The 20,045-nt window shown below is 46.3% G+C and overlaps 3 protein-coding genes, 1 long non-coding RNA gene and 1 pseudogene across 6 annotated transcripts; 3 read left to right on the top strand and 2 right to left on the bottom strand.

Moving 5' to 3' along the window:
* Positions 1 to 811: 811 nt before the first annotated feature.
* LOC120642047 lies at positions 812 to 4,574 on the bottom strand (annotated as a pseudogene).
* A 1,376-nt stretch (positions 4,575 to 5,950) lies between these two features.
* Positions 5,951 to 7,248, top strand: LOC120642044 (RING-H2 finger protein ATL43-like). The gene has a single exon (XM_039918424.1). It carries the CDS (start codon positions 6,151 to 6,153, stop codon positions 6,946 to 6,948), a length of 798 nt encoding a protein of 265 aa, XP_039774358.1. The 5' UTR covers positions 5,951 to 6,150; the 3' UTR covers positions 6,949 to 7,248.
* A 316-nt stretch (positions 7,249 to 7,564) lies between these two features.
* LOC120642042 (ribulose bisphosphate carboxylase/oxygenase activase, chloroplastic-like) lies at positions 7,565 to 12,444 on the top strand. 3 transcript variants are annotated; one of them, XR_005662492.1, is made up of 13 exons: positions 7,565 to 8,048; positions 8,260 to 8,345; positions 8,457 to 8,466; positions 8,959 to 9,018; positions 9,115 to 9,228; positions 9,734 to 9,795; positions 10,059 to 10,113; positions 10,382 to 10,583; positions 10,886 to 10,992; positions 11,309 to 11,364; positions 11,559 to 11,681; positions 11,890 to 11,982; positions 12,130 to 12,147. XR_005662492.1 is itself a non-coding variant. In XM_039918422.1 (12 exons), the coding sequence occupies exons 1-12, from the start codon at positions 7,712 to 7,714 to the stop codon at positions 12,235 to 12,237; spliced, it is 1,290 nt and encodes a 429-aa protein (XP_039774356.1). In that variant the 5' UTR covers positions 7,581 to 7,711; the 3' UTR covers positions 12,238 to 12,444. The 3 variants fall into 3 exon arrangements, 1 of the variants encoding a protein (XP_039774356.1); XM_039918422.1 differs by lacking the exon at positions 11,559 to 11,681 and having other exon boundaries at positions 7,581 to 8,048; positions 12,130 to 12,444; XR_005662493.1 differs by lacking the exons at positions 11,890 to 11,982; positions 12,130 to 12,147 and having other exon boundaries at positions 7,567 to 8,048; positions 11,309 to 11,448; positions 11,507 to 11,636.
* An 854-nt stretch (positions 12,445 to 13,298) lies between these two features.
* On the top strand, positions 13,299 to 19,055 carry LOC120642045. Its single transcript, XM_039918425.1, has 2 exons — positions 13,299 to 13,468; positions 18,731 to 19,055. Exons 1-2 carry the CDS (start codon positions 13,384 to 13,386, stop codon positions 18,919 to 18,921), a joined length of 276 nt encoding a protein of 91 aa, XP_039774359.1. The 5' UTR covers positions 13,299 to 13,383; the 3' UTR covers positions 18,922 to 19,055.
* On the bottom strand, positions 17,166 to 19,099 carry LOC120642046. The gene is made up of 2 exons (XR_005662494.1): positions 19,050 to 19,099; positions 17,166 to 18,928 (listed from the first exon to the last, which is right to left on the bottom strand). It is a non-coding gene; the product is annotated as an uncharacterized LOC120642046 (long non-coding RNA).
* Positions 19,100 to 20,045: the final 946 nt, after the last annotated feature.

Raw genomic sequence — 20,045 nt, 5'->3', positions numbered from 1 at the left:
CGCGCCCGTGTTCATGCCTCCGCACTTACGCCCGTACGTGCCCGTTAAACCGCGAGAGTCGGCTCTGATACCATTCTGTAACGTCCCGCCTCCCCGAGGCCGGGCCCGCTTACATCTGGCTGCTTTTTAGGACATAGACTGTCCTCACAGACCAACACCAGTCTTTTCTGCATACTTTGTCCTCACTCGTGCGCACCCGGAAAGAACTTCCCGGTCGGTCACCCATCCCCAAATTTCTCCGGGCCAAGCACGCTTAACCTCGGAGTTCTTTGGAGACCGGATTTCGGAAAAGAAGTTGCAACTTGTTGGTATGAGTATCCTATTAAGCCCTGGGCTGGGGTGTCACAATTACCTTTTGTTGTTTGCTGATCCTATGCTCGTGTGCGGTGCCCCTGTATCTGAAATTCTGAATGCTGCACCTGTCTTGCGTTTTGTTCAGAACCCCGCAACTCGGTTGCTCCTTCTGTCCACTTCTCCAAACATGATACCTTGCATGACAGCTGTATTAACTAACCATTTTTAGTTCGAACTAGCCATGTTTTCCATACCAAACCACATTCTGCATATTCGTGTATGCTTGAATGGTGGGCGGTGTGTAGCCAGCACAAGGCTGACCAAAAAAGATGGGCTCGCAAACGAATGTGAACTTTTGTAATGGAAATGTAGTGCACAAAAATGCATTTGGAACCTTACAGGTGCAATTTTCTCTGACTTAGCAACGCAGGGTGGGTACATTTATACGTTCAGAATGGCCATCATTTGCATGTTGCCAACTGGAGACAAAACTGGAGCTATACTCAGATAACTATAGTCACGTTGCCTCCAACTCCAAGGTACCACTGATTCGTATTCATGTAACGTATATCACCCAGTCTGGAACAATGTGTACAACGAAAAAATTACAGATTGCCAAGGAATAAATATCTATCCACAGAGCATTCTGCCTGACCGCTTCTAAACAGTTCGGAGTCTAGAATTTAAAATTGGTCAGCGGGCAAAAGCAACCACACTATGCACTCTGTCTAAAGCGCTTGAATAAAGCTCACTATCAGTTCAATCCTTCGGACCTAATGGCTGGACATTGTGACAACACATTCTTCCCATATGTGATCTTTGTCTGTCCGCCTAGCATTTCTTTTGCTTCACTTCTCAACCAAAAGATGTCATCACGACCATTTAGGTCTGTAAATATTCAAACCACCCACCACGGCACCAGTAAATTTGGTTCATGGTTAGGGCCCGTGACTTGGTGCAATGTGATCCTTCAGTGCACAAGGCGCTCCAATATCATGTACATTCGGTGGCTAAGGATGTGCACGTACTGCCTATAAATAGCAGTGACTCCTGATAGCAAGCCTAAAAGGCCAATTCCTGAAGAATTTTCAGTGTTGTTTGATGTACCTATAATGCAAAAAATATGGTCAACCCATGTCAATCATTATGGGGATACAATAGTAAATTATGAGGAAAGTGATCAGTGAAAGAATCAATCAGTAAGCAGCTCACCCATTCTAGATGTTGAGCTGTAATGCCAGATGTGTTGCTTGCATATACACCACCTAGGACCTTACAGACATGGGGGAAGACAGCAGACAGAGAAAAAACCACTGTTACACTTAGGAAAGGGTAAATGTGTTGCATAAAATAAAAGATGAAGATAGTACCTTGGAAACAGTCTCGAGGAACATTCCAGGGCGGACTGGCCGTGGCTTGCGGCCTGATACACTTCCCTGGAGATCACATAAGCATGTGCAGTTAATACTTCACTTGATGCAAAATATATGCTAATTTTTTAAGATACTAATGAGCCAAGTTGAACTCAAAACTCACCCTTCCAGATAATCCAGTTAGATGCTCATGTTCAGAATGCGAATCAGCACTTGATTGTTTAATGTTATTGGCACCTTCCGCTTTGCCATTCATAACATCCCTGATCATCCTCTCCAATGCCTTCCTAGGTTTAAGAGCAACGAGCTTGCTCAAAAAGTTCACCTGTCAATTTAACGTGAAAGAAAACCTTGTATTGAACAACATATAACTGAATGATAGTCCCTAAATCTTCTATAGTTGAAGATCGTTTTTTGATTGCCCACTAAGAAAACAACCTTCCTTCAACAATAAAAAATTACGCTTCTCTTTCCACTAGCCCAGAAGTCACTAGAACAATCTTTTCTGTTGCATCATTCTAGCCAATGGGCTTCAGCTATAGCTTTCTTGCCAAAATTTTTAAGATGACACTACTTGCTCGTTGTAGATGACACCATGTTTCAAGCATACTAAAATCATATTTGGCCAACAAACAAGAAAAGTAAAATGGACCTTTTGCACTGTTAATGGACGCCACTCATGTTTGACCTCATGTAAGTAGAAAAAAGAAACTAGAAGAAAGCCATATAGGGATTGACTTTTCACAGTGGCAGAAAGTTTCCTGTAGTTTCACAATATGCAAATTACAGAATAATATTATAGTCACTGAGACATACAAGGACAAGCAATTTGATGATGTCACTCCTCCTTTACATCTCCACAACCATATATGAGTAATGTAATATACTAATGACTCTTGTAAAAGGATGTTTTGCAAGCAGTCACATCACTACCAACTTTTACCATGTGACATGAGGAATTCCAAGTCTAAAACATACCTCTACCACAGGGAGAGTTGTCAAACCACGATCATTTCTTTCATCTAACAGGCCACCTCCCATCATATTTCGGGCTTCTTCTCTTACTATAACTAGTCTTGCAAGAAGTTTTCGATCAGGAATGGTGTCCCTAGATTCCATTGACTGTAACATTAACCAAAATGGTAGAAGATTGAGCAACATTCTTCGACATGGAGGCAATAATAATCAACAACTGCAAGAAAAGCTTATCAGCCCATTCTTAGCGTAAATGGGTTCACATAAGTCATTTGCGTAACATGTCGCTTATGCTTTGGTACTTGCTTCACATAAATGGGTTAACAGGAGCTGGATATGTTTGAGCCAAGAGGCATTGTCTGCTAGCAGGACTCTAACACAGCACAAGACCTAGTATACTTGTACTCATGCTCTTCAAATTACCTCCAATAGATCATCTGCCTGGTTTGCAATGTCATTAAGATTCGCCCCAGGAATTTGGCACTTAAGACCTTTATCATTCTTGAAAACACCTCCACCAGCAGCTACACAGCGCAGCAATTCATGCCTGCTCTCTTTCTTTTCGGTCTGGTACAGGAGTCCAACAACCTGAACCTGTTTTGCAAAATAGAACAATACAAGACATAAGTTAGTCAAGTTACACATTCCCACTTCCACGAACACAAGCACACAAAGATAGCACTACACACATGGAAAGACACTTACATGCGGAGGACATTTCTTTGTTAGATGATCTAGCACTGTCTGTTTAATTACCTCAAGAAGAGACTTGCACTGCCATCATAAGACAAACATGTAAAGCATGTTGATCAGTAGAATAAGTTAAGGGGGGAAATGAATAAAGATGGATTGTGTAACCAGACTGATAACATGGTCTCGGAGCATTCATGCATTCCATGGTTTGGTTATCGCATCAACACGATGCAATTTGCAAGATCACTTTAAGAACTTGAATGCATGTTCAGACATTACTATCTAGTACTAGCTTAACATGAATAAATATTTAGAGCTTTGGATATTACTAACTAGTAATCGTGTTTAATTTCCCTGTTACAGTTGAAAAAGAAATATATGAGACAAGATTTTAGTATAAAAAATATTTACAACATGGCAAAGCCAACAATACATAGCTCAATTATGTGTTTATATGCTCTTTAGTAAAAATAGCAAAATGAGTGGATGACCTGTAGTGAGGAAAAAAAATAATGAGTACTCAAATCCCAGTACATCGGCTGACTTATGCAATGACTCTATCCAGTACCTCATCATCTGCGTCCTTCTGTGCAAGTTGTATCATGTAATCAAGTGCCATAAGAAAGCCTGACTCCATCTCATCGACCCTCTTCCCAAATAACTCCTTGCGCCACCAGCTCCACAGCCACTGGCTCAAATGCACCATCCATCTCCATGTCCTCCATCTACCAACACCAATCGCATAAATGAACCGCTCTCATGAACCACAATACAACTATAGCCATTTAGTCAGACCAAATGAATAACACTTGTTACAGTAACATGAGATTAGCAGATTGAGCATTCAAAATTCTGCTAACGATAACTCCTGAGTCCTGACAGATAAAACGAACGGAAACAAAACAGCTCCCTACCAGCGTGAGCATCTCCTGGAGGACGGAGGCGACCTGCTCGCCGCCGCGCAGGAGGGCGTCGCACTCGGCCGGGTCCCACTTGCTGGGGTCGTCCCCGAGGGAGCCCGGCGACGCGATGGGGAGCGGCACCTTGGGCGTTGCGGCGAGGCAGATGAGGGCTGAGCGGGAGGGAGCCCGGAGTTGGGAGGAGGGCCTGCAGGGGAAGGAGACAACGGCACAAGCAAGCGAGAGGGCAGGGGAGAGGCGGAGAATCGCCATGCCCATGGGCTTCCCTTGCTCGGAGCTAGCCGGAGAAGCGAGGGGGAGTGGGGGAGGAGATTGCTGTTCGATTGGGGAGGGTTTATCACAAACACATTTGCCTTCTTACATGGGCTGGGCATGGGCTTATGGGTATTCACTGTTATTTGGGCTGGATCCGCTAACCATTGTTGTTCTGTGGGTTCAACGTCACGGAGTGCCGGCCTGGCCCATGAGGCAATTCGCCGGAGCTGCCAGCCCGTGGGCCGGTGCGTTGTCACAAGCCCAGCCAGGGCTGGGCAAAACTTTGCAAGCAGGTTACAGCGGGGCCGTTCTAATCCGCGCTCGCTCGTCAGGAGGGTTGCTAGCGAGCGATCTCCGCCTGTCGGTTTTGATATGTTGCTCAAGACGGCGTCAAAAAACTACATTCCTTCGCCAGAGAGGAAGTCGGCTTCAAGTTGCGGGCTCCAGCTGCCGGCGGCTAGGACGACCGGGAGGTGCTTGCAAAGACTAGATTTTATTTCCATTTTCTTTCAGGAATGTCTTTGTAAGTTTTGGGCTGGAATAATCACAATATGAATGAGATATAAACCCGGTTTCTCAAAAAAAATATGTTTCCTATTTTGGAAAATTTTCTTCTCCACAGCTGCACAGTTTTGGATATTTATAATATATATGCATATAATTTTTACATATAACTTTTGTCAAATAAAAATTCTGAAGGAATTTTTTCAGCACAATTTTCGTATAAATAAAACTTTTAAGCACAACTTTTTCCAAGCAACTACACAGAGAATATTTTTAGCATAAGTTACATGTATAATTTTTTTAAGAAAACTTATCAGTGGACATGCATGGACTTCTCACATATTTTTTACGCATAAGTTCATTATACAACTTAGAGAGAAATATTTTTAGCACAATTTTAATGAAACATTTATCAAATAAAAACTTATCATGAGACAACATAATAAAAGGTTAAAAAATAAAAAGTGAAAAAAATACTTGTTTTAATAGAACTTAAAGGAACACGGTAGAAAGGGGGGAAAATGTGTCTAATGCATGCACGGAATCAAGCTAGCCTAGTCTACTCTATCTGCTATGACGACAGGCAAATGGAGCGGCAGACAACTTGAAGCTTGCGTTGTCTCGTCGCGCCACGAAGCGTGGTAACGAGCGCTTGTGGAGTTGGATTTGCCGTTACAGCGATGGTCGATGGCGTTCCTCGCAAATGAACTTATTAATTGTCGATGGTCGATCATTAACACGCCACAGCGAAATACAAGCGTGACCGCGATTAAGTTTAAACACCACGTCAGCTGAGCTATTAATTGTGACCGTGATGCAACGACCGCGATTTATGACCCCACGTCCTCAGCATCCCTCCACTCGAGCACAGTAAAAAAAATCTGGAGCTGAAAAGCACCAGCTCAAAGCTGCCACGATCAATTAGCTAGCTAGCTCTATTTTTAAGCCGCCGTGCTATCTCAGACTCAGAGGGAAGCCCGGCTTGCCTCCTGCGTTCCAAGCCTCCTCTTCCATTCCACCCCATCCCAGCTCGCCTCGCCACGAACACCGCCCATTTTTCCACTTCCACAGCTTGTCATGCAGATCTTCTCCCACGAGCGGTTCATTCTTCGAGCGCCTCCCATGATCGAGACAGGATGACCGCGGCGATGGCACCTCCCCCGCCGGCGCGCCAGGACGTGCGGTCGCCGCCCCCGCTGCCGCTGCCGCCGCCGGTGGCCGTGGACGTGGCCGTCATCGCGGGCGTGATCACCGCCGCGCTCCTGGCGCTCTTCCTCTTCCTCGTCTACGCCAAGCACTGCAAGCACCGCGGCCACGGCGGGGGCAGGCCCGGCCTGGGCCTCGGGTTCGCGCCGTCCTCGTGCGACCGCTGCCGCTCCGGGCTCAGCGGCTCCGCGGTGGGCGCGCTCCCGGCGGTCCGGTTCGGCGACACGGGCGGCGCGGGGGTGGGGGCCGGCCGCGCCACCGAGTGCGCGGTGTGCCTGGGCGCCTTCGACGCCACCGAGCTGCTCCGCGTCCTGCCCGGCTGCCGCCACGCGTTCCACGCCGAGTGCGTCGACACCTGGCTGCTGGCGCACTCCACGTGCCCGGTCTGCCGCCGGCGCGTCGGCAGGGGGGACGTCGACGGCGTCTCCATCGCGATAGCCCCCGAGCCGGAGCCGGCAGCGCCGCCGGACGGGCCCGGAGACCCGGCGCCGGTCGCCGGGATGGTGGTGCCGGTCCGGCGCTCGGGCAGCGACTCGGAGTTGCAGGCGGCGGAGGTGCACCACCGGCAGAGCGACCAGCGGTGGTCGACGGACGGCTTGGTGGACCAGGTCGCGTACCTCGAGGCAGCGAGGCATCGTCGGGACCTGGGCATCCTAGTGGTCAGCAGCAGCCCCCACGGATCACGAGGCTCCCGCAGCGCCGTCACGCCCACGCCGCGGTCCTGCTAGTTGAGGCCTGATGGCGCTGCGTTCATCTGCTGCTCCGTGATCTTGCCCCTGGACGTGGAACGAGCTCCGTGATCTTTGATAGCTGATGCTTGTTCATCGATCGGTCGTGTCCATGTACATAGTTAGCGCCACGTCGGTAGTAGGATACAGTACAGTGTGATAGACTGATAGTGTCAAGACTGGAGTAAGGAATTGTAATCTCGATGTGCCATTGCCCATTGGGCAGTGAGGTGATGATGGAGACCGCTGATGGCTGAAGCTTCAACGCAGAAATTGCAAAGCTTTTTTGTGTCCAGGAAATCTTTGCTGTTGCGATCCTGCCATGAAACATCACGATTTATCCACTGGTTGAGCCAGACAATTGTGTTGGGTGTATTCCCTCAAATTCTACAATTATCCTCTCTGATCTGATATTCTGATCAGCAAGACATCCTGAACAATTTTGGATGACAAAATGAATTGAAAGACGATTACTTGCGCAAAAGTGACACTGCTAAAAAGATTCCACTCCCCTCATTCTTATATATATGGCATTTTCCTGAAAAGGAATCTGTAGCTCGAGCAGATGAACTGTGAAATTGATGATGATTGAATGTTACTGTCCTTTTTTGCTTTTGAGGTGTTCGTGTTCCTGCTGAACGATCGTTACAGATAAGGCCCCCAGTGCCGTACGAGCCCGCCAAGCCTCCCCCAACGGCCGCCGATCACACACAATCAGTCAATCACGCGCGCGCGCAGCGGCGAGGCGCGGCCACACCCAGCCATGGCGACCACCTCCCTCGCCGCCGCCTCCTCGCACCCCCACCTCTTCCGCAGCCGTCGTAACCCCAACTCCACCTTCAGAACCTCGAATCGAGGCCGCATCCGGCTCATCAGATGCTCGTCCGCCCCCTCGTCCCCGCAGCCGGCCACCGGCGGCGAGGCGGAGGAATCGGAGCGCCGTCGGCTGTCGAAGCAGTCGTCGTGGGAGGCGAAGGACGCGGACGGGGACGACTACCTGTACCGGCTCGGGAAGGAGGCTGACAACATGGACATCGCCGTCGGTGCCCGGGCCGGCATCGTCGACGATCTCTTCGTTGGGAATTTCCTCGGCAAAGACTGTAAGTGCTCAAACACCCGATCAGCTCACTGCAGTCCAGTGGTTCGATGAAGCGTGGTGAATCATAAATCTGCATAGCTAAATGTGATTAGAACAAGGAAATGCTTGTTCTGCATAGCTCCGTTTGCTGTGCAAACATATCGACGTCCCTGGAAAATAAAAAAGAGGTGCAGTTCAATATTTTTGATAGCCTGGGTGCGATGTGGTTGCAGCGGATATTGTGTTCGATTACCGGCAGAAGGCAACCAGGACATTCGAGTACCTGCAGGGGGATTACTACATCGCACCGCTCTTCCTTGTGAGTTTACCATTAGGCATTAGCTCATGGGCAAAAGAAGCTGTTCTGTTTATGTGTTTCGTCTATTAAATGATCGTCGAAGTTTTGACGCTACAGATTAATCTGTTGCAGGATAAAGTTGGTAAGCACTGTAATGGAGAAAGGAACTTGGCAAATACTCTTGTATTAAGGTATCAAAATCTATTCTTGTATGAAGGTATCAAAATATGAACAGTTAGTTAAGCAAGAGCTTGTTTCACTTGTATTGACAATTTTGCAGCCATGTACTTTTCTCTTGCATTTGGGTATGGTAATAACTGGATGTTCTTTTACTGTGAAATTTTATGTGGGGTAATGAATTTATCAGCATCAGTCAATCATTTTTTAAAATAATATAAGCCAACGAAATCATTAGATGGAATGTTAGTCTGCAGATGAAATGCAAGTAGGTAGCATATATTCATCAATAACCCCCTGCTTAACTCATCCTTATTAACATCAAAGTTTTTTGAGAATCAGATGTTTCAAAATAAACAAAACCCCATTTTTAGTTCTTCGTGATACTTAACATATTTCTCAATCTTCTTCTCCAGGTACACATACTAAAGTCTAAAGGACTGCTTGTTGTTTGCAGCTTGCCATATTGTAAAGAACTTCATTGCACATCTTGATATCAAGATTCCCCTTATACTTGGTAGAGTAACCTACTTCTTTTGTTTCAGTAGGTGAACGTTGATGAATAATAAGTAGTCTATAAGTGTAATCCAAACTGATTGTTTGCACTATGCAGGGATCTGGGGCGGAAAGGGTCAAGGGAAAACATTCCAAACTGAACTTATATTTAGAGCAATGGGTGTTGAGCCTGTTATTATGTCTGCTGGAGAATTAGAATCTGAAAAAGCAGGTGAAGAAGCACTTGAATTGTATATATGCCTATGTGCTTTATTACTCTGTCATATTTTGCCAAACTGATGTTCAGGTGCTACTCCCTTTTTCCGTCTTCATATGAACTTTATTCCAAATGTTAAAAAAAATCATGTCTTGTTTTCAATAATAAGCAAAATAAAACCATGATGTTGGGAATATTTGACATGACAGGATAGGGCTATAAAATGTAGCATTTGGATCATCTCTGGACCAAAAAGGTTGTAATCGACCCAATCAATTTTTCTTCAGTAGTGAACTCCAGTACTGTTCAGATCTATCAATTTTAGGAATATGTTCGCGAAAGGCCTGCAGAGATTAGATAGCAAATGAAAATAAATTGCCATTACGTCTCACCTGATCTCATGGCAATGCCAGTAGTTGTGATTGCTTGTACTGTCATAGTCGCCATGGCCCATGGGTTACATGGTTTCTGAATTTAGTTTTTTGTTAGTTGCTCAGGTGTTGCTCTGATCTGTTTGCAGGAGAACCTGGGAGGCTAATACGTGACCGATACAGAACTGCCTCCCAAGTAATTCAAAACCAAGTAAGAAGGTGTTTGCAGCTACTTTATCTTATCTTGAGGTGGTCAAAGTTTTCCTGAGTATGCAAAATTGGTGTCTTTTGTGTTTTCCATATTCAGATACTGTAACTTGTTCAAAGTGATTATTCTACTACTGGGGTCCTAGCGTGTGTTTTTTTAGCTCGTTTTGCTCCTAGAGAAGTTACCAGACTAAAGATGCTGTAAATTTTGTTGATTTCCTTTTCACTACAATCCACTTTTTTTTCACAAGCTTTTGGATGGTACAGGGGAAATTGAGTTGCTTGATGATCAATGACCTAGATGCTGGTGTTGGAAGATTTGGTAAGTCATATTATAAACATATTTTTTATTGCCTTCTTGATTTTGGTGAATGTTGGGAGATCTATGGGTATTTTTCAAGAGCTTGGCTGCTTGGTCTGTTCATTTTATCAATTCCTTGCCATTTGGCAAGGATGTTCTAGAAGGATCAAATGTTCTCTTCTGTGTAGTTAGGGGCCAATAATAGTTCTTACATCTTCTTTGAGCTTGTCGTTCAAGCATATAGTTTTTGGAAAGAAAGTTAAGTCCTATATGTTACTCTTCTTTCCAGGAAACACACAGATGACAGTCAATAATCAAATTGTTGCTGGAACTTTGATGAACCTGGCAGATAATCCTACCAGGGTGAGCATCGGCCAGAAATGGAGAGAATCTGATGTTACAAACAGAGTTCCTATAATAGTAACTGGAAATGATTTTTCAACTCTATATGCCCCCTTGATTCGTGATGGAAGAATGGAAAAATTCTACTGGTATGTTTGTTCTTGTTTCTGAAGCAGTCCTATACAACGATGCATCACCAACTGAAACTTCTGGACTGGAATATTTCACTTCCTTTCTGGCCTAGTGCATTGTTTGGTGCTTGCTTGCTGTTTTGGCATCCATATTCTCTACAGTACAAAAGTTATTGCCTTGGTCTAAAAATAAGTGTTAATTTTCCCGTCAAAAAAAATAAGTGCGAATTTCGTGAGACATTTTTATTTACTATTAATGTATTCTATACAAATATTTTGCTTCCTTGCAACAACTAGTGATGATCAGATGCGCTTAACAGGCAGCCCGATCGTGAAGATATCATTAATATTGTTCATGGCATGTATACAAAGGATGGGATATCTGTTGAGGAAGTATCAAGAATTGTAGATACATTTCCAAACCAAGGTATTTATTTCACTATAACTGTTACGTATATTTTGTAGTGCTTGAAACTTGGGTGGTCTATCAGAATACGATTCATTGTTGCAAGAAGGTTGTCCACGATTGTAGTTTCAGCTTTCCGACATGTTTCATTGAAACTCTGAGTCGCTTGATATCTAGTTCGAAAGAAATTTTGAATGAACTGATATCTAAATTTATCAGCAAATGTTTCGTTTCTGTTAGAAAATATTTGCTTATCCAAGAGCCAGAGAAAATATTGGCGGGAAGTTCACTTCATTGTTCGAATAATTTATTCAAGAAACAATTGAACTTTCTGCAGCTTTAGATTTTTATGGAGCTTTGAGATCCAGGACATATGATCGAGCTATCTTGGAGGTACCTTTTTTCCCCAACTTGTAAAGAGATTAACATTAAATTCGTACTGTTGGCCTGCAGAAACTGTGGCTTTATGTTGTTAATGTGCAAAATCCAGGTCATGTATGTTAGTTTCAGTGTGTGCGTCATGCGTAACATATATGATGGTGCATTGTTGTACTTATAGTTAATTTGGTTGCCTTGGAATTATATAGTTTGAGTTAACTGGGCAGCTGGCCATGTCTGACATGCAACAGCAGACAATGTCGCCAAGGAGCTCATAGCGCAGTGGCAAAGGCCACTGGCCAGGAGGCTCCCGCCCAGGGTTCGAACCCTAGGTGCGGCACCTTAAACTTCAGGGGTCTCCCTTGGGGTATCTCTTTCAAAAAAAAAAAAGCAGACAATGTTTGAGTTCAATTCTGAATCCCATATATAAAGTGTCAGGGTATTCAGTGTGAAAAGGGGATCTTTTTTCCCCAGTGTGGCTTCTGAAAATGCTGTTCCGACATAGCATAAGTAACATATGATTGTTCATTAACACTGCAGTGGGTCGATCAAATTGGTGGCCATGAAAAGCTAGGTGAAAAGCTTCTTAAGCAAAAGAAAGGAGAGAAGCTTCCAACATTTATACCCCCAAAGGTATTTTCAGATTTTGAAGCAACATATCTGGCCTGCATAGTCCAGCAGAATTTCACCAAGTTCATTAATAATATTACCATAGTTTAGACTGCTTATTCTTCAATCAGCAATACTGATAGTCTGATTATCACTTTTTCCCTCGATCAGCAAACGCTGGAGGCATTGATTGAGTCAGGGAGCTCGCTGGTGAGGGAGCAAGAACTAATAATGAACTCAAAACTGTCGAAAGAGTACATGAAGAACATGGACGATTAGTTCAAAGCACGCAAGAGTAATTTGTTTTTTTTGCAGTTTCGTGCAATACGCACGTCCGGTTTGTTCCAGTTGCATGTGCAAGTAGCAGTGTTCAAAGCATATGGAAGATATATCCGAGGATTTTTTTTTTGTATTCCAGATGTAGCTACGTATACGTACATAATAATCTACCTGAAAATAGAAACAAAGGATTCATTTTTCTCCCTCTTTCGAATTCCTGCAATCATTTGAGTCTGAATGGACCGATGCGTATCCATATCGTCGTTGCTCTCGATATGCATTGTTAAAAGTCGTCCGGTTGACTTGGAGACTCGTGTGAGCTGTCGCACAAACTGCAGCGAAAGCGTCCAAAGAGGCAAAGAGCATCATCAATCCCTCTACCTAAACTATCTGACGGAAGAATTGTACAAATATTACAATGCCATTCCCAAAAAAAACATGGATATATAACTTTTGTCCTAACCTGCCATACATCTGCCAACACGTGTAGATTCATGTCACATTTGAAATGCATAATACTAGTATTTGCTACTCGTAAGGATTTCGCATAAATATATCCTACTACATCTGACTTTCTAGCTCGCCACATTTGGAAGTCATAATCCGCGCTAGGAAATTCTTTAGACTCCCTTGACACAAATGCTTAGTTTCCATCGGGGTTTCTGTTTAATTTTGGCAAAAAAAATCTGTTCAGTATAACAATAATCTGGATAAAGATATATGGATAGCAAAGGCAAAACCTAATCCGTTCAAATTTAAAAAAGGAAGGCTTTTGCGCTTCCTTTGCTTGTGGGAAATCAACAAGCAGGTTAACCCATTATCCATCAAACACGAGATTGCTTAGCTTAATTAAGCCGTGTTGGGTTGGGAGGTCGAGACGATGAGTCATGGGCATGGCGGGGGGCGTATTAGGAATGGGCCCCTGGCGCAGGGCCCGAGGCAACGTGTCGGGTACCCAACAGGGTTAGGTGGCATCTCGTCTCCCCGTCTCCTACTTATATAAGCCGCGCCATCTGTTTCACACAGTCCATAGCTATAATTTCCTCCGGCCTGACCTCTCTCTCTCTCTCTCTCTCTCTCTCTCTCACTCGGGGACAGAGCGGTCGCCGTCGTCGATCGCCGGCGGTTGTCCGGCGGAGTCGGTCGATGGAGTGGTGGCAGAAGGCGGTGGTGGTGCCGGTGAAGCGCGCGTGGATCGTCGTCGCCGCCCGGCTGCGTCGCAAGAAAGATGGTAACATCATCATCTTGTGCTCGTTATTCATATCTGTTTCCTTTTTCATGAATGTAATCTACCTCCGCATGCCCGTCTCTTGCCTTAATCAATCTGTTGAGTGATTTATTTACTCTCTGATCGACTGATGATACGCTAGTTCCGATTTTATTTCTCGCGTCGTCGTTTATCTCGTTGATGAAGCGTTTCATCAGCAAGATCAGATTACTATGGCAATGTAGAACAGTCTAGAACTAAACAAATCCCTGATTAATTAGCAACAACCACGGGTTTCTTTGATCTGATGATGGGCTTTCCCTATCTCATCGGAATAGAATAGAATTGACAGTGATCATGCGAACAAGTGTGGATATATATGGCACAGCATGAGGCATGCGTGGCCGTGTCGTTTTGCTCCGGTGCAAGCGGACAAAAGCGCCACGCGAGCTTCATGGTACTCTATCGGGACAACATGCATGTATGTAGTACGTAAGCGTGGAAGTTTGCGGCGTCTTTTTTCGTGCACCGAGTAGCTAGTATTGTTTGGCGCGGCACGTGGCAGCGTGCCAGTGCACCGCAACATCGATCGGTGCGGTGCCCGTCGTCTGCACGGATAATGGCCCTTATACTATGGCCATGTGTTTGTATGCCTACATTACTACTGTGGGTTGCATATCTCTAAATACGATTCACGCAACAAAAGCTGGCCGGCTAGCGTGGCCACGTCACCCACTTTTTCCGGCCGTTCGATTGAGCACACTAACGGTCTAGATCTTGCAAATCCTATGTTTTTTGCAAAAAAACCGTTGTACTAATGGAAAATCAAACCGCAGTGCCTCTAGCACGTAGACCCGCGCCTCGCCGGCCGCCCCCGCTCCTGCTCCGCCACCGCACCTGGAGGAGCCGCCGCCGCCGCTCCACCGCGCCGCTTGCCAGGGATCTGCTCCCTGCCATGGCCTCGCGCGGGCACCCGTCATGGTCGCCGGCCAGGAAGGGGGGAGGAGGACGCGCCAAATCGAGCCGCCACGGAGCTCGAGGAGGGCGCCACCAACGCCGTAGTCGGACGTCGAGGCCACCAGATCCAGCCGCCGCCGCCACGGGCCGAGCTCGAGGCTGCCGGATCTGGCCAGCCCTGCCGTGGAAGGGCACCGGAGGAGGGAGCCGGAGAGGTCGGAGTGCCGGGCGCCGCAACTCCGCCGCTACGCTCGAGCTCCAGCGCGCACGAGCGGCGGCGCTGCCCTCCCCGAAAACCATGGCGAGGAGGCGACGGAGTAGCTGTGGCCGTGGTGAGCTCGTGCTTCTGCGGGTCGGCGCGGTCCTCATCGCCGGCGTGTGTGCCGGCGTGTGTGCGGTGTCGTGCAGCTCCATCCCGGCCGCGCGACGCACCAAGAGCAGCTTCGAGTTTGGCTCCTTGCAGGCGTCGGCGCCGCAGTCCCCGTTCGGCTCCTTCCCGAGGCCGGCGTCATCGCCACGGTGCAGCTCCTAAGCTCGATCTCATTTCTGTGGTGGCATGCTGCTCGGCTGCTAGCTTTGCTATTTGATTGGAGGGGGATTGGAGGATGGAGGAAAAAAAATAGGAGGCACAGGTGCTAGCTTTCTGCGGTGGTGGGAAAAGCAAGAACACGGGGGGGGGGGGGGGGGGGGGGGAGCTCGTGCTTGCTGGATTGCTCACGTAGAGAAGGGAGCTGCCGCCTGCTTGTTTGGTGCGGAGAAGCAAAAAAAATCAGAGTGAGGAGAGAAGTCTGCCGACAGAGAGAGAATGAAAGAGAGCTGCTGCTGCCTCGTGGCCTTTTGTCCACGACAGAGAGGGAGTGAGTAAGAGATGTGAGAGAGAGGGGTGAATTTTCTGCACATACCGACAGAGTAAATGGGAGAGGTGTCGTGTGCGTGCATGTGTTTGCTGTGTCCACCGATGAAGAGAGAGAGCTGATACTCTACTTGTTGGCTTGCTTAGAAAATGGATTAGCGCAAGGTTCACGGTGCAAGGAAGCATAAGTCAGGCTGCGGTGCCCTTCTTATTTTTGCTTAGTTTGATAGCCCGTGTTGTGTCTCTGATGGAGCACTGACTTAGCTTCTCTTCAGCTTTTTTTCAACATATTTTTTCTCACAAAACACTGTTGAAACACCCAAAAGAAACGCTTTTCACCGCAGCGAACAGGCTGTATAGTGCCGGTGAGCAGAGCTCGAGCGAGCAGAGGCAGAGCAAAGCAGTAATCTTACTATATGATTTCCGCAATAAAAGGTGGGCGGAGAGCGTGGCCACATCGCTTGCTCCTCCGAGCCATCGAATCAGGCTCGCTTACGGTCCAGATTTTGCGTTTTTCAATTTTTTTTCGAAAAAACCCTAGAGCTTTAGCAGAATTAACCCGCAGCCCGCGTCTCCAGCTCAGCTCGGCCGACGCAGCCCGGCCATGCGAGCAGCACGCGCCGCGGGGCCCTCGGATCGCAGCGCCTCCCGCCAGGCAGCCATGATGCCGCACCAAGCTTCCCGCTAGGCTACCGTGCCGCTCCACCGAGCTGCGTTGTCGTGCCGCCACCCAACCCAGCTCCACCGTCGCGAAGCCCTGCTCGCTGCCGTCGCCGGAACGCGCCGGCGTGGCCGAACCCCGCCACAGCGACACCCTGCTCGGTGCCGTCGCCGGTCCGTGCCGGTCGCACATCAAGGCAAGGGCGGCAACGGCAACGGCAGCGGAGGCGAAGGCGGCAGCTACGCGAGCAAGCCGTGGCGCCCGCCGCTACTCACCGCTGGCGCCAAATGCTTCGGCCAGCGGTACACAAGCATATCAAATGATATTCTAAAATAGTTTATTCGTGTTACACGATTATATAGAACAAAGCATTGTATTGTAACCAAAGGTGTTTTAGAATTCCAAATAGGTTTTGTTCGGTTACAATTTTCTTTTCTTTAAGAAGTCACACGGCTTCTTCAAAAAAGGAACCCTAAATATTCTCTTTTTTTAAAACCAAAAAATTGTTGCCATCCTATTTTATGCTACATTAGCGTAATCAAAGAGACTTCATATGGAACCCATATGCGATAATATGCAAACATAACATCAACATGATGTTCATATGAACAAATACTATGAGTACATTCTAAATATTCCATTTTTGCCCTTCTATGCATTATTTAATTAGAACAAATTCTAAATACATTCTATAAATTCATCAAAATGCATACAAATTAACCAAAAGTGATCGAACATGTCTTCATGCCCAAACCCATTGAAATGAAATGTCTTCAAATTAAAAAAAATGTTCAGCATAAAGAGCAACCTTCAACTTCGCTACAGAGCAAATTTAGAAACCCAAAGCTCTATAGTAAATCATCCATTGAACCTATAATTGGAACACCGAAACGTTTTCAAATAAAAAAGTGCTCGATATAAAAGTTGCTTGAAATTCAAAGTGCTTCTACAATTCATTTATAAAAATAGCTATACAACCGCATGCGAAAAAAATCCAAGTATATCACGGGTACATTCGCGGGCAACTCGCGGCAATGCCGCGAGGTTTTCTAGTGTATTGATGATTGCGCATAGTAGCAATCATATTGGCCTTTTCTAGTTAGGATTAGAAAATACTATATATTGGCCTTTTCTTCAAACTTTTGTTTTCTAGTAGTTTGTTCGCTTTGCTAGAAGTGCACGTTACGAGAAGGCTAGGCACGGCAAAACAAATCGTCTCGGTAGCAAGCAGGGTCATGTATCGAGAGAGATAAAGAAATGCTAGATTGGCGCGAGACATAGCATTCGTTTCATTTATTTAATTTGAGGATGCATGCATGCATGGCCAACAGGAGCCGGACTCTTCAAAGAGTGTGGCAGCAGGTAGGCCATGACGCTGCAACATAAACCGACAGCAGCCAGGCTATCTCGTGCTGGGCGGCAAACCCGGCAGACGTCATGATCCAGATTGATAGAAACCTTAGTATAATAATATACATATTTATATATATAGCCTATATATATAGGCTTGTGATGCACTGGATCGTGTAGGAAATAACCAAAATAAAATCGGATCAGAGATGAGCGCGGCAGCATGAGTGACACCTGCACATCAACCAACCAGCCTCCCCCCGCGCGCTACGCTCCGGCCAGGCTCCCGCTCCTGCACCGACGAACACACACCAGCATCAGTGCGACAATGCGTCGCCTCCGTTTAATTGTCCTGCAGCTTCTGGAAGCGACGCCTCCGTGGCATGCTTCAATTGTGCCCTTGCTAATAATAAGAATCAGCATGATCAGTTCTTCTGCTGATCCAAGGACGAGAAGGAACTTCAATGGTTGGTGGGTTCCTTTCCTTTTCTTTTCAGCAAGATCACTGCAATCTGACTGCATCACCAGGTTTGTACCCATTTCGTTGCATCAGGGGCACGTGTCTACGCGCACTTGTCACGATCCTGCAGAGCCCGCACACGTCAGTCTAGGACAAACTGTTGTAGTTTACTGATTGGCTTTTGGCCCTTGAGATGTGCTTAGTGTCAATTGGTAGTTGTTGTCGACGTCACACGCCTACGCATGCATAGTTTAATCAATAATTACGACGTGGGTCACTTTCTCATGTGGAGGTGCGTGGCGCGTACGCCAAACATTCAGGTGTGTCAGTGTATGGCACGGCGTCCATCCATGATCCATCTCCCTAGACAAAGCATATTACAAGTGTCTTCTAGAAGTCCAGCTTATATATAGACTATAAAAATCGATTTAAACCCATGCTTGTTTGCTTATTAGGGATAGTATAACATACGATCAGCAGGGGCATGCATGAATCACGAGATTTCTTTCTCTTTTTTCTAAAGGAAAAATCACGAGAGTTTCGGACCTTTGTTTGGTATAAACAGAGAAACTGACCTGTCTGACTATCTGACCACGCGCTTGATGTTCCCCGTGACTCCCGAAGAGAGTCTGTTGCTGGTGCTGCTGCGAGGATACGAGCAGTGCACGGACAGCGAGCGGCAGCCGAGACCAACACGTGCCCCAGCAGCCGCGCCATAGCATCTTTCAGGCGGTCCCGGAATGGACTGCCAGAAGCCCAGAAGCATCACATCTTTCATTCCCCTGTCACGCTCACACAAGAGAGACTAAAAGTTTACCTGTATCAATATCAATTAGCCTCCTATACCACTTAACTGTTACCTTTATGCAGAAAATAGCTGATCAACTGCGCTCAGCTCACTATATACTCGATCATTTTGTTTTCTTTCCCTATACTCTTTAACCGGGCGAATAACCGTACCGGTGTGCGATGTGCTGATACTGATACCTGTTTCTTTTGATTCAGACGGCCGCGGCACCCTTGTGAAGCTGCACGACGACATCCAGATGTGCGCATACGAGGACGTGCAGGTGATGTGGGAGATGCTGCAGCGCTCAGAGACAGAAAGGCTGGCGCGCGAGCCGTCGCCCAAGGGCGCCCGCGCGCTCGTGTGGCTGCGCTGCCACCACAAGATGGATCCGCGCCGGCGTTGCTGAGACTGCCCTGCGACGAGAGAAGAGAGAGTCATTCTGCTGTATATACAGCCCTGCTGTGGCTTCCTTTGCTTTGGTCTGATGTAAATATTTACAGCTTCATCTTTCAAGAAAGAAGAGAGAGATCATACCAGTTTTGCACTCCTCGGTGTCACAGCTAAGGAGCTACCTGCTCCATCCCCCCCCCCACCCCACCCCACAAAAAAAACACTATAATGAATCAATAAAAATGATGCATGAAAATATGTCTTGGTTCAGGCTTCAGGATCACAGTTGACAACCGATCTCAACACCTGCAAAGCACAGGCAAAATCACAGTTCAAGGAATTTTAGGGGTGAACAAGGGGTTGCCACTAGAAGTTTAGGAAGGGTCTGAATTTTAGTCCAAATTTGGAGTGATAGCCTGACAGACAAACAATGAACAGAAGTTGTCCACTACAAATTCCCACAGATTTGGCTCATGTAAAAGTTTTACTCCTATAACTCAGTTACACATTCAGAAACAATTCATCCATTGACGACAACAGATAACTGACAATAACACACCGCCAGTTCTCTCTACTTCATCCTCACACAATAGTGATCTTTACTTGTTTCGTACACATGGATTTATGACTAGGTTTATACCCTTCTCCTGCACTGGACAAGCATTAAAGCATATAGATTAATAGATATGTACTAATGTACCTGAAGACCTGAAGATGGACATTAGAGCAGCAAGGTTTGTTCCTTAACTTTGACGCTGACTGCTACCTCTCTGAAAAGACAATAAATGACAATTGAGAAGAAGAGTTTATTCAGAAGTTTCAAACTGCATGTAAAGTGTCTCAAAAGAAGAAGAAAAAGCTGCACAAGTATCCTGCAGAATGTAACACATTACTGTAACAGTATACATCAAAGGCAGCAAGTACTGTCCCCGCAGTAAATGCAACATAGTATTGCAAGGTGATCTTAAATACCATAGCGAGCAGAAATGGATGTATATTCGCAGATATAAAGCATCAAATGCATCCGCTGTTATCTTGTTGAACAGGATGTATTGGACTACCCGTGGGTGCAGGCTTAAAATACAGAGAACATTCCGAAATTCAGATAGCTAGCATCCAGGGTCCTCCAGTAAGAGCTAG

Source organism: Panicum virgatum, chromosome 7K, assembly GCF_016808335.1.
Source record: "Panicum virgatum strain AP13 chromosome 7K, P.virgatum_v5, whole genome shotgun sequence".
In the NCBI taxonomy this organism is placed as follows: domain Eukaryota; kingdom Viridiplantae; phylum Streptophyta; class Magnoliopsida; order Poales; family Poaceae; genus Panicum; species Panicum virgatum.
The sequence above is the reverse complement of the archived record's forward strand: the minus strand, read 5'-3'. Positions and strand labels throughout refer to the sequence as shown.